The sequence below is a fragment of the Hemicordylus capensis genome, chromosome 2 (genome assembly GCF_027244095.1).
Source record: "Hemicordylus capensis ecotype Gifberg chromosome 2, rHemCap1.1.pri, whole genome shotgun sequence".
NCBI lineage: Eukaryota > Metazoa > Chordata > Lepidosauria > Squamata > Cordylidae > Hemicordylus > Hemicordylus capensis.
In genome coordinates, this window is record NC_069658.1 from 192,280,656 (window position 1) to 192,293,821 (window position 13,166).

Sequence of the window (13,166 nt, forward strand, 5' to 3'; positions counted from 1 at the left end):
ACCCCCATTTTTCAAAGACTGGACATTTTGGCAAGGACAGGAAGGGGATGTAAGGGGGGAAGTCTAAAGAATAGGGAGAGGTGAGGTGTGGGGGCAGGGACCTTAAAACAGTAGCAATCCGAAAAGTAGAAGAAGATGCTCAGGAGATTGAAATCCTGCGCCCCATATCTCCAAAAGCTCTGCTCAGATTTGGCTTCTGAGATTTCACCAGACGTTCTCTCAAGGTATAACAGGGGTTTTCACACTTGAATTCCCAGATGGTGTTGGACTACAACTCCCATCATCCTCAGCCAGTCATTGTGGCTGGGAATGATGGGAGTTGTAATCCAGCAACATCTGAGGACCCAGGTTTGGGGACCCTAGCAACATCTGGGGACCCCTATGCAGCTGTGTGCCTGTATATGTATATTATATAAATCAAGCTTCTCAGGATTAAAATCTATGCCAGAGACCCTGGTCATGTGGCACTCTTGTGAAAGAGAAACATGCACATTTCAACAACACATTCAAGTGCTTAAGGGCAGAACAATAGACTTAAACAACACTTGTCTGATAGAACAATAAATAATAACACTTAGCACATACATACTATGGTGCTTTAAAAGTGCTCCATATACCTTCATTATCACAGTAATCCTCACAATCAACTGGTATGGTAGGTTAGTTTTGCTACCCAACAGACAGACTGGTGGACCAGAGTGGAGAGGGAATGGCGTGCCCATGGGCACCAAGTGCGTTGACAACACCAGAATTTGAACTGAGGACTTCCTGACTCACACTGCACTATTGTAGCCATCATCATGCTCCACTAGCTCCCTTTCCAGCTCTCACTGGCTCCTGAAATGCTGCCTCTCCACAACTGTGACTCCTGCCTCTGGTCCTTCTGTTCTGCACCTAACTCTGGTCTGGCACTCAGCCCAGCCTGCCTTGACCGCATCTGCTGCCTCTAGCCACTGTGACCCTCACCTGTCCACTCTGCAATCAGATCTCCCCTGCCCTCAGCAGCAGCCCATCTTGGAGTCAGGCCAAGGCCTGACAGATATCATGCTTTCTTCCAGGATCCCAGCCAGTAGGCATGCAAGAAAACAGCACTTCGTCGACTTGTGCAGGAAGAGAGAAGAAGCTGGAAAACCGTCAGAGGACACCTTCCCCATACCTCCACTCATTCAGACCATTCAGACAGTGCCAGATCACAGCAAAACCAAAAGATCAATCATGTTAATATTGAAAATTATCCCACCAAATACACTGTTCTCACAGGAACAGGAGACTGTTCTCATGTGCACCTAACCCAGGCTAGGGAAGCCAATCCTAGCGGGGCAGCACTGCCTAAAAGTGGTCTCTCTAATTTTTTTTATCTCTGTGCGGAATGAGTTTTGTTCTGGGCAGGAGTATCAAGGCAGTGTGTGCGCAGATGCATTCAGAGAGGGGCCTTCCTGACTCAACCTTAGTGGGATCTAAAATTAACTGAGCAGACATCCAAAAACTTGTGAGCGTGCACAAGTGAGGGAACAGTGCTGCCTAGCCCAGCTTTGTAACCTGGCTTTTAGCCAGGGTTAAAGGCTCGAGTGAGCCCTTAACCCGGGCTCTGGGATCGTCTGTTCACTGGGCCTGCGTTCAGCCCCAGCTGACACAGAGATGGGCGCCTAGAGGCCTGTCTCCTGGGGAAATCCCTCAATGCATCACACATCTTGCATGGTGCATTGTGGGATAGCTGGAGGCCGAGACGCGTTGTTCCAGTCTCCAGAGAGCCACACAGCGCAGAATGTCTGGGAGCGCAATTTATGCTCCCAGCAACATTGCAGCACTCATCTGGGGGCGGGGGGAAGATGAGTTGGACCAGCCTTGCCCTCCTGCCCCCCACCTGGGCATGTGAATGGCCTCATGATGTTTCAGCACGGTGCTATTGCACCGAAAGAAAACAGCAACAAGAAAAAAAGCCTGAGCTTCAAATGAAACAGGTAGCATGCTCTCTGTGTAGAACAGGGAAGAAGGTAAAGGTAAAGGAAAAGTGTGCCATCAAGTCAGTGTACATGAGCAAAATTCAGGACTACAGTGCTGCAACAGAAAATGGAACAGCTACACACACACATACACACAGTGTGACACTTGGCACTGCAATACATAGGTTGCTTCCAGACATTGTCCCTAGGAGTGATGGTACTTGGACAGTGGACACCACCCCCAAAAGAGAAAAATACAGGTTTTAAGTGACCACTGGAGTTAAGGCATGACGACAACCATTCCCCACTCCTCCCATACTGATTCTGCTCATCCATATGGACTAGCAGTGATTTTCACTATTTTTCAAACGGGGGACAGTATGCAAAAAAAAATTTTTTTTAATGGTTCCATGTGAGAGCCGTTTCCCACTCTGCTGACCTCTGCTTTCCACAGTGCAAGGAGCGATGTTTACAAAGACGGAGCCCTCTCTTAAGAGCTCTAGGAGGAAAGCACTGGGTAGGTCTGCACTTCCCACTGGGAAGTTGCCAGAACCTAAGGGGTATACTCGTGAGTTAAATGGGCCGTAAGCCAGAATTTGGCTTTTTTAAAGCCAAATCAGGCCACCCAGGCCCAGCACTCTGTGCATGCCTTCCAGGATGGTGCAGGCGATCCAGAAAGCAACTTTTCCCTTAAAGGAGGAGCCCCACCAGTGTTGGGCAAAATGCAGCACTGGGAATGGTGGCGACATGGTGCCTGTGGGACTGTTCCGAGTACTCAGCTTTGTCTGAAGCTTCACACAGGCCCAATCAGCAATTAGTCATGGAGCCGCACTTAGGGTTGATGAGGGGGGTGGGACTACTGGTCCCCAGGCTTTACAATGAAGAACACTGGACTAGCAGCTAACAGAACGGAGATCAGCTCCATTTCATGTCTGCAGCAAATAGCTGCATACTACCAGTATTCAATGTACAGTCAGTGTCCTTTTTGTTGCTATTTGTTTTGTCCTGAACCTGGTGGAAGTGAAAGAAGGGTGGAACAGGCAATGCCAGCCACTGATGATCAAGTGGAATGAGCCTGTTTGGTGGCGCTCCAACTGTGACAAAACGGGAGATGTTTCTCCAAAAGAGAGAGAGGGTGCTTCTGAGAGTGTTACAGAAGAGACACATATCCCTGCTCTTGACCAATCTTTGATGCCCCCAAAACGTGTTATGACTTGCGTGTGTGCATGCAAGTCATAACACATTCCCCAGCAGCTGTCATACAGCACCGTCCTTCACTCCCTGTGGCATTTCAGGTGCAGACATTGAGCTCATCTGCCTGAAAGGCCCCGCATATTCCCCCTCATGTCTAAACAAGCCTTTGGCAGCTTGGAATGAAGTTGGAGATGTGTCTGGGGCTTCCAGGCTTGAGGCCCCCTCTGCTCTTGATGCCCTCCACTCTAGATTAAATTGTTGAGTGAGAACAGAGGCTTTTTGTCCAACTCTGGGTACAGCTGCCAACCCATTATAAACATCATGTCATCATCATCCTCCCAGACCCAAGTCAGGGCTTGCTAAAGAGCCCAGACATATAGCTATGTTGCTATAAACTGCCCAGAGACGGAAGTTTGGGGTGGGCTACAAATTTGAAAAATAAATCGTACAGGAGAGGACAGAACGGGACTCCAAAGTGCTCTACAAGATATCCGGCAGATTATAAGCGCAGGGGGAGCTGGCAAGCTGTGATCTTCAGTTCTGTTCAGGGGGAAAGGAAGCAATAAATTAGGGAAGGGCGTGTGGTGTGAGGCACCCAAGTTAAGAGACTAACCTTTAAGATGGACACCTCTGAACTCCATACCCTGCCAACAGAGTGTTGCAATAAATTCCCTGGAAGTATAAGGGGAGAAAGGCAGGACAGGGGATCCAAGAGGCTGGCTAAAGGAGAATTATGTATAGGCTGCTCCCCTGGCACGGTCCCTTTCCTCCAGTTGTTTTCAATCATACACATTTTTTGCTAGGTTTGCTAGAGAAAGCACTACAGCCAGGAGTGTCCCAGTGCAGCTGGGTGTGTGCAAAGGGGGCAGGCAGTAAGAGGCGAGCAACGGAATGGTCAGACAAGGAATGGAATGGTCAGACAAGGAGCAAAGAGAGGGTGGGGGCTGAGAGAGAGGGAGGAATGTATTTGCAATTCAATGTTTAGGGTACAGGCTTTGAGCAACCATTATTGACTGCCTGAAATTATGAAAAAATAAAAGTCACAACAACCTGGTAATATTTAGGATCAACCAACCTGTAATTTTGGTTGGTCCGAATACAAAATGTTACAGTGGCTTCTGAATTTATTTATTTTTTAATGGAGCAATATGTTCTTTGAAAATATGAAATGACACCAGTGAATGGTTCACAGTGGCCATGAAGTGATCTCAAACACCAGCTTATCTCTGGATTTTCAGATATTTGCCAGATCAATGAGCAATTGTCTATGTTCTCCTGTGATTGTTAGTTTTCTCTGCATTTGAACATTAGCTGTAACATACATTAGTGCCTACTTGTGAGAGATACTAGCCCTGTTCATATAGAAAATGCAAGCCATGTACAATCGGTGTGCAGTGTTCACACATACAATTATCCACACATGTTGAACACATACAGTAGTATACTTCCTATCTGTGCCCTGTATTTGATGGGGCCTATATCTAGGTTCACCTCTACAAATCTCACAAACTTAAAGAGAGAGAGAGAGAGAGAGAGAGAGAGAGAGAGAGAGAGAGCATTGAACCTCGTTATTGAGATGGTTAAGATCTTGCACCCTGACCTTTTATTATTGTGTGTTGAATGAGAGTGCTGGGCATGTTACTGCTAAAGTGGGAATACAAGAAAGAGCCCAGGTCCACCCAAAAAGCAGGGATGATGTTACTAGGAGGAAACCCCACAATCATTACTTATTTAAGTATTCACAATTTTACTCAGTGCACAGGTTTCATTATCACCTCTCACCAGCGGAGAAGCCAGATGGTGAAACAAGGCAGACTCAACACAGGTGTGCTGTGGTCTATGAAGGTCAAAAGGCCATCTGGCCCTCCCACGCCTTCAAATGTGTGCCTGCATCTATGTGCAAAAGAAAAAGATTCCTTATGTCACCATAGTTGGTGACACAACCATGTCGGACATAAAGGCTACCCCAAACTCTTCTGCTTATGGAAGAATTCTGTGTAGCTCAGAAGCTTGCATATGCTTTCAGAAATAGAAGTCTGGCATGTACAAGGCATCAACTTCATTTCTGTAGCATTGCTTTGGGTGCTTCCACATGGAGAGATCTGGGAGTATCAAGCACACTTAATCACTAGATGAAATGATGAGGACAATTACTCAAAGTAATCCCAATAAAATTAAAAGGACAAGTTAGGCAATGCCTCTTAATTTCAAAGGGACTTCCTTGAGTAATTTTCCTCATGAAGTCAACTCATGGTGGCTTCCCAGAGGCATCTGGTGGGCCACTGCATGAAACAGGATGCTGGACCTGATAGGCCTTGGGCTTGATCCAGCAGGGCTGTTCTTATATTCTTAACCACTAAGAAGCCTGTGTTGATTCCCCCTGCTAATCACTATTAGTACAGACTAATGCTAAACAAATCAGGGGGGCAGTAGCAGAGACCCCATGTTTAGCATCTGCAATAAGTTGCATTTACAAAGCACTTTAGAGCACTGCACAGTATGCAATGATAATTACTGGCCCAAGATCACCTAGTGAGCTTCATGGCTGGAGGTGGAATTTGAACCCAGGTCTCTCCAGACTGTCTAATACACTAATTCAAGGGGTCTTAGCCTTAGTGGCCGGGGATGATGGAAGTTGGAGTCCATCTGAGGACCAAGGCTGGGAAACCATGCACTAAATGCATCCCGACCCCTGCACCTCCACACTGTCTGGGGCAGCAACAGACTGTCTGGGTTCACGATCCATGCACCCAGTAATGTATCAGTAATCATCTGCGGGGAAAGTAAGCCTTCCTCCTGCCCTCCCAAACGGTAGTGTGAATGGGCCCACTGTCCTTGGTATACTGGTCCTTAAATCTGGGCTCACTCAATGGGAAAGAGAAAGAGAATCTGAGTGTGCCAAGGTTTTCTGTCTCTATTTGCCTGTCCATGTCTGAGAGTATACTTCTATCCAGAGCAGCTCCAAGTGTGTGTACTCTGCTGCATGTTTGAGTAAGCTCATCTCTGCAAGTGCCCGTCTGTGTTATTACTATTCACCAGGATCTTCGGAGTGGCCAGAAGAAAGGCAAACAACAGCCCACCCCCTTGCTTCCTTGCAAGAACTCTCATCAGAACATCTGCAAGGGAACTCTGAGGAAGGGGAAAGAGAAATGGATGCCCACTGACATTTTTATTTTATTTTACTATATTTAATGTAGTTCTACCCTGCTTGTCCAGGGAACAGTCTTCCAGGCAACTAACACAAGGATATTAACATGCAATTCAGAAAATTAAAATCTTAAACCAAATGGGCAACAAAGCTAAACCAAAATAAACAGATAAAGTAGCATCAGAAATAAACAGCACATAACAATAACAAGCAAAAAATATATTCCTACACTACTTCCCATCATGTAAACAAAGCAGAAAAAAACTTGGCACCAAAAAAGAAAGTGGAGTAAGCTCTGGGGATGCCATTTCAACACACAAAAGGTCCCTGAAAGTTGCCCCAAGTTCAAATTCCACATCATTGGCTGTCACACACTTTACTGAACAGCAGCCATGGCGGGGGGGGGATCCAAAGGGGCTTTGTCCCCTTTCTTCATGCTGTGGTCCTGATCCAGATAGCTCCCCACATTCACAGTGGCTATTTGTCCAAGAAGGAAAGCTCCTATTGGTGCTGATGGGAAGGGTTAGGGTCTTAGATGATGACCTCGACAAACAAGCAGGGTCATACAGGAGGTGATGCTTCAGAAATTGTAGTCCTAGGCTGTGTTTTATGGCTTCAGAAGTTGACACCAGCACTTTGAATTGTACCCCAAAACAAAATGGTCATCAGTAAGTTCCACAAACACTGGAGAAATATGTTCAGCGTGGCAAGTCCCAATTAGCCCTCTGGCCACCATGAGAATCCAAAGGGGGGGGCAGTCCCCTCCCCCAGACTGACCCAGTCCCACTGAATTCAATGGGGCTTACTCCCATGTAAGTGGGTATAGGATTGCAGCCTTTGCCCCTCCCCCTGGAAAATGTTCTGGGGACACCCATGCTGGCCATGGCCTCCTAATCTAATTGATGTTTCAAAATTAAAAATTGCTGTACCCAACATAATCCCTTGGGTATTCACTTCACACAATACCCACGGCAGCTACCTCCACTGAAAAAGCATTTTGAAACAAGTTGCATTGAAGCACCATGTATAGCATGGAGTCCCATTGAAAATAGCAGCCCTCAGGCCAAGAACTTGAGGAGGGCTGTATAGGGACAGCTCTCCCCTCCTTTTCGATGGTTCAGTTCCCCATCCAAACACCGTGGCTGACATCCTGACTAAACTGCCGTGAGGAATTCCCATTGTAATTAAAAGGACAAGTTAGGCATGCCTTCAATTTCCTTAATCCCAATGGGACTTCCTTGAGTAAATTTCATTAGGATGCCAGCCATTGTCTCCCAGCAATTCCTAACCCATTTCCCCCTGACTATTGCTTACACAGGTGAATGTCAGTGGTCTGAACGATACGTTTTCTGAAGAGTTAAGATGAACAATTGCATATTGCAGTGCTGCAGTGGCACTGGCTGTGCACCACTTTGAAAAGAGGATTTGGAGGCAATGGGGCACCTTCTTCCTTGCACTAGTTAAGGCACAAATGGGGTGAACATCCCCTGAAAGTGGCCCCCCTTCTGTCCACATTGGATCCATAAAACAAACGCTTCTCCCGCAGTTCTATCTGCTCGGACTGATTGGGGAATAAGAGTCTCTGCTTTGTTCTCATGTTTACTAAAAGGCTGAGTTTTCGGAAAGGATCAGTGATGCCCCCTTCCGTCTTCTAACCATGCCAGTGTCAGGAATGGATAACAGCAATATCCCAAGCCACAGATCCTCCAATGCAACAGTTGCAGGCACACAGTTACATGCAAGGATCTCTGGACATTTGCCTGTGATACAGAGGGGGCTGTGGGTGATGGGTTAGGCGTGGGAGGGAGGCAGGAGGTAAAATGAAGGGGAACTGGAGATCAATGCGTTTCGGAAACGCGGTACAGCCATATATTCACGCATCATGTTTAACACACACAGAAGTACACTTCCTAGCGCAGGCTCACTTTTAAAATGAACGCAGCAGGTTCAGTTTTCAAATGAACGCAGGCACAGCCATTCACACAAAAACACGGACAAGAGTACAGGGATGTGTACACTGACTCACGCAACGCAACACGTCTGGCTAGAGGTCCTGTGACCAGCATCAACCCCGCCGTCAGAAGCTGGGCTGCCAGGACGCGCTGCTGCGAGGGGGGCGAGTCTTTTCAAAGTTGCCTATCCCCCAGCTAGGCGCTGTACCGGGGATGCTCCCTGCTGCTCACTACCTGCCTTCATCCCCCGCCGCGCCCGAGAGGTAACCCGCCCTCTCCCTGGGGATGATGATGCCCCGCTCCGGAGACTGGCTGTCTGCCAACCACCCCTGAGTTACCTGCCCTCGCCCAGGGAAGGTCCCGCAGCACGAGGAGGGCCAGGAAGGAGATCAGCTTGCCCCAGGGTCCCGCGGGGCTCGCCATCTTCAGCGCCTGCCTGCTGGCTCCTCGGCTCTGGCGGGGGGCTCCCGCGTCCGCTCGCAAACTCCTTGGAGCGGCTGGGAGCCAGCGCCGAGCCGAGAGAGCCGCCTGGCTGGCCCCGCCCAGCTCCCTCCCTCGCCCGGGCGAGGAGGCGCAAAGAAAGGCGGCGAAAGGGCTGCTCTCTCTCTCTGCTCTCCCGGGCCCGATCCAGCCCAGGCCGGGCTTGGCGGGGGCAGGGGGCGAGCCGGCGAGGATGGATGTTTGCTTGCAGAGTCCTGGTGCTGGATCGGACCCTGCCCTTTCCCACGACGACACCCATCGGTGGCAGCAGGTCACACCACCGGGGGAGTGCGGAGCCACCCACTTCGCCCCCTTCACACTCTCTCGCAGCAGCACGCCCTCGAGAGTTCCCACTCAACACGTCCCCACAGCCCACGCCGCCTCCTCCGGACGAAGTTTACTCGGAAGTAAGTCTCAACGCGTTTCATGGGACTTACTCCCTGCTGCAGCCCGATCCTATGTAGCTTTACTTGAGCCAGGAGAGCTGCCTCCCGCATAAGTGTGCATGGGATCGCGGCCTTGGGGGCTAGGATCCTGTGCACGTTTAGCTTAGGAGTAACATTTCGCTGAACGTAGCAGAAATCGCTTCCGAGTAAATGTGCGTAGGAGAGGGCCTTTAGACACACAGTCAGGCAACAGTCTCTCGCTCTCTGCATGGGATTCCCTGCAACCACCGGCCTGTGGATGATGATGGGCCAGTTTGGACATTAAACGACGGCCAGCAGCAGAGATTTTCTGCTGCAGCCTATGGGTGGAAGCCAACAAGCTTCAGACCAGAGAGGGTGGGGGGGTCGAGCATTTGCCACGACCCCAGAACCAGCAAAGGGCTTATCACCACCCCAACAGCACTGAAAGGGAAAGTCTGATCACTGGGAATGCTTCAGGAGCAACTCCTCAATTATTTATTTATTTATTATTATTATTAATTATTATTATTATTATTATTATTATTATTATTATTTTGGAGTGGGGAGATATGGGTTATTAGATGGGGGGAGAGTTCAGTAAAATGAGGAGGGGAAAAACAAACCCCACTTTGTTGCTTCCAGGTTAGGGGCTCTACTAAAAGTGCCTTGCCTGTGTGCCCCCCCAAGCCCACCCCCCACCCCAAATCTTGGCGCTAGCACAGATGGAGACGCAACAGGGCTAGGATTAATCTTTGCTGACTGAGAAGGCTAGAAAAGGCCCTGGGAGCCCAGGCATGTTGGGACACAGGACAGGCAACACTGGGGAATGACAGCTATGCAGTGCAGCCCCCTCCTCCGACTTGCTCTCTCTGTCCCCTGATGATGGGGGGAGAGGAGAGCAAGAGAAGGGCCCACAGCACTGTTGGCTAGGCATGAAGCCGCTGAATTCAGGAATCCGGGCCTCCCCTTTTATCACCCCCCCACACACCATCTCTCAAGTCAGCAACTCTGGAACCTGTCAATCAACGCTTCTGATCATCAGGGTTGGTAAGCAGATGTTATCATGCAATTTTTGTGTTGTGGCTTGGAGCATCTCCAAACGTTATCACTATTAAAGACATATAGATCCTATCCTTCCTCCCGGGAGGAAGGATCCTGTTCCCTCTCTCCCTCCCTTTTATCTCTGCAACAATCCTATGAAGCAGGCTAGGCCGAGAGATCACCCAGTGAGCATTGTGGTGGAGAGGTGACGTGAACCTGGGTTTCCCTGGACATGCTCGCCTCTACACCACACTGAGAGCTAACCTGCATCAACTGCCGTTCCAGACTCAGGCCTTCCTCCCTGCCATCAGTTTTGTCAGTGTGCCCTAGCAGGCCCAGCACCACAGCCCATGACATCACACCCCATTATGGCATGTGCCTTTGGCTACCCAACAATATAATCCACAGCTGTGATATTCACTGCATCACAGCAATGAAGACTACAGGCCACCAAAGCAGGGTCCATGCCTACTTGTAGAAGAGGCATAGTATTGGAAGGGAGACCGATAGAGTTGATACTTAATTCTGTTTTCAGTTTTGCCTTTTATGATGTAAGCCACCTCTAGCACTCCTTTGATGAGCTGGGTTAGAAGTACAGTTGTGCTGTCAAGTCGATTTTGGCTCCTGGCACCCACAAAGCCATGTTGTTTTCTTTGGTAAAATACAGGAGGGGTTTACCATTGCCTCCTCCCGCACAGTATGAGATGATGCCTTTCAGCATCTTCCTATATTGCTGCTGCCCGATATAGGTGTTCCCCATAGTCTGGGACTATAGTCTGGGAAACATACCAGTGAGGATTTGAACCAGCAACCTCTTGCTCCCTAGGCAAGTTATTTCCCCACTGCACCATTAGGTGGCTTAGAAATACATTTTATTACATAAATTAAAATGTAGGATTGCAACTGAAAAAGAATGGCTCCTGTGTCTTGTAATGGCAGCCCGGCAGCAGGAAATTTTATTTATTTTATTTTATTTTATTTTATTTATTCGATTTCTATACCGCCCTTCCAAAAATGGCCAGAAGAGCCCAGAGCTCAGTGGGAAAGCACACACTTTGCATGTGGGAAGTCGCAGGTTCAAGCCATGACACCTTCAGCTAGGCCTGGGAAAGACCCCCCCGGCTGTCTCAACACCTCCAAGAGCTACTGCCAGTCTGCATAGACCATACTGAGCTAGATGGTGGGTTGAGGGTTGGATCCAGGTAAAGGCAGCATGGCAAGGGCAGGAGGCAAGGCTACCCTGTCCCCTGCTCCCATAAAGGCACCGGCTCTGCTCAGAGGATCTAAGAGTATTTCCCATCATGGGCAATAGCGATCAGTCCCAGAGTCACTGCTACTCTGATCTGCTGGATGCATCAAGAACAGGCCTGGAGCTGAGGCAACTGTTTCCCCCATCTGGGCAAATCTTTGGCACACACTCCTGCGGATGCCTACCCTGATCAAAACGTCAGGGCCAGCTGTTCTCAGAGAGGCTGCTGGTATGAAGCCTGGGCCCAGCTTGACTGAGCGGCTGCCGTTCTTCCCAGGCAGAGGCCCCGCTAAGCACGGAGAGAGGGCCCTAAAGGCCAGGCCAGCAGGAAGGGCTGGGCCAGTTCCAGCCCGGGGGCTGAGGGATGTTACTCCAGATACAGCTGTAAATATTTGCTGGGAACTTAAAATCTGGGTCAACAATTTCGGAGCTGAGCCAGTGACTCATAGCTTGAGGCAAGAGGGTGACTCAGCCTCACCCCCAAGGACTTTGGGGGGGAGGAGGGAGGGAGGGAGGAATAACCACAGCAAGCCCCAGAGAGAGGGCAGATCTCTTGCCCCTCACCCTCTTCCCCACCCAACACATCAGGACTCCCCACAACTTGTGGTGGTTTATGGGCTCCTACGTCTCTGTGTGTCCAAAAGAGAGGTCACCACTGAAGAAGGTAAACCCACTGCTTGGCCAGAAGGGCGGGGGGGGGGGCGCAGAAGCAGCCCTATCATGTGGCAAAGGGAGGTGGTCAGCTCAGGAAGTGGATTTGGGACATTGAGAGCCAGTGAGTAGGGGGCAGACAGATCTGACTGGTGGGACACACAGGAATATTCTCCTATGTCAGCCCTATTGATACAGATGAAAGTGATGGAAGACCATTACTTGTATTCATTAAAAAATTACGCATCACCCTATTAGCATAGGTTTCAGGGCACCTTACGGTCATGAACATATGAAGCTGCCGTCTGTGGAGTCAGACCCTTAGTCCATCTAGCTCAGTTTTGTCTACACTGACTGGCAGTGGCTCTCCAAGGTTTCAGGCAAGAGTCTTTCTCAGTCCTCCCTGAAGATGCCAGGGACTGAACCCAGGACCTTCTGCATAGAAAGCAGGTGCCCTATCTTTAGGAGACTTCTTATCAGGCTCCAGAATATCTTGAACTGGCTCTAGAAAGGGGCATTCGTGCAACCTCATTCCACACAAGTGTCATACAGTAAAAGCAATGATCATTTTGTCTGAGGAAGAATCAATCCTGTTCACCTGCCAGGTAGAAAAATATGATCGTTTGTGTGTAGAGAGAGTGTGATATTTCCTCAACAGAGAAGATGTGTTGTGCAGACTGTGTGCAACAAATGAGAAATTAACACACTTTCATTGCACCGTAAACTAATGGGGCAGAAAGGTCTTTGGAACATTAATTCTGAGCTGGAAGGTTATGACATACAACTAGTGTCTATCTAGTTCTTCTCGCCAAATAGGTAAACCTGTGTTGGGGCTGGACCACTTCAGACTGCAGAGAAGAGCTCAAATGAATGAATGTTCCTCCAGCCAATGATAATGATGATGAAGATGATTAAAAAAATCTAAAACTCTTCACATGGAAAACTAGAATGTTGGGAAGAAAGCTAGAGAACCCTTTCCCCTAACAACTGCTTGTCTGCGTGAAGGAATTTGGGGGTGTGGGGAAATATTCGGTCATGTGAGCCCCCATTGCCATCTGAAGTGGTGCAGCTCAGATGACCCCGGGTCTATTCCTTCAGGGC

The 13,166-nt window shown here is 49.0% G+C and overlaps 1 protein-coding gene across 5 annotated transcripts in view; it reads right to left on the reverse strand.

The window, feature by feature from the left end:
* The window catches only part of COL5A3 (collagen type V alpha 3 chain), a 167,503-nt gene extending 158,667 nt beyond the window's left edge, over window positions 1-8,836 (reverse strand). For all 5 annotated transcript variants that reach the window (XM_053289671.1, XM_053289670.1, XM_053289675.1 and 2 more), the window contains exon 1: window positions 8,576-8,836. In XM_053289671.1, the coding sequence (XP_053145646.1) occupies window positions 8,576-8,660 (85 nt within the window). In that variant the 5' untranslated portion in view covers window positions 8,661-8,836. The remainder of the gene's footprint in view (window positions 1-8,575) is intronic.
* Between the last annotated feature and the right edge of the window lie 4,330 nt (window positions 8,837-13,166).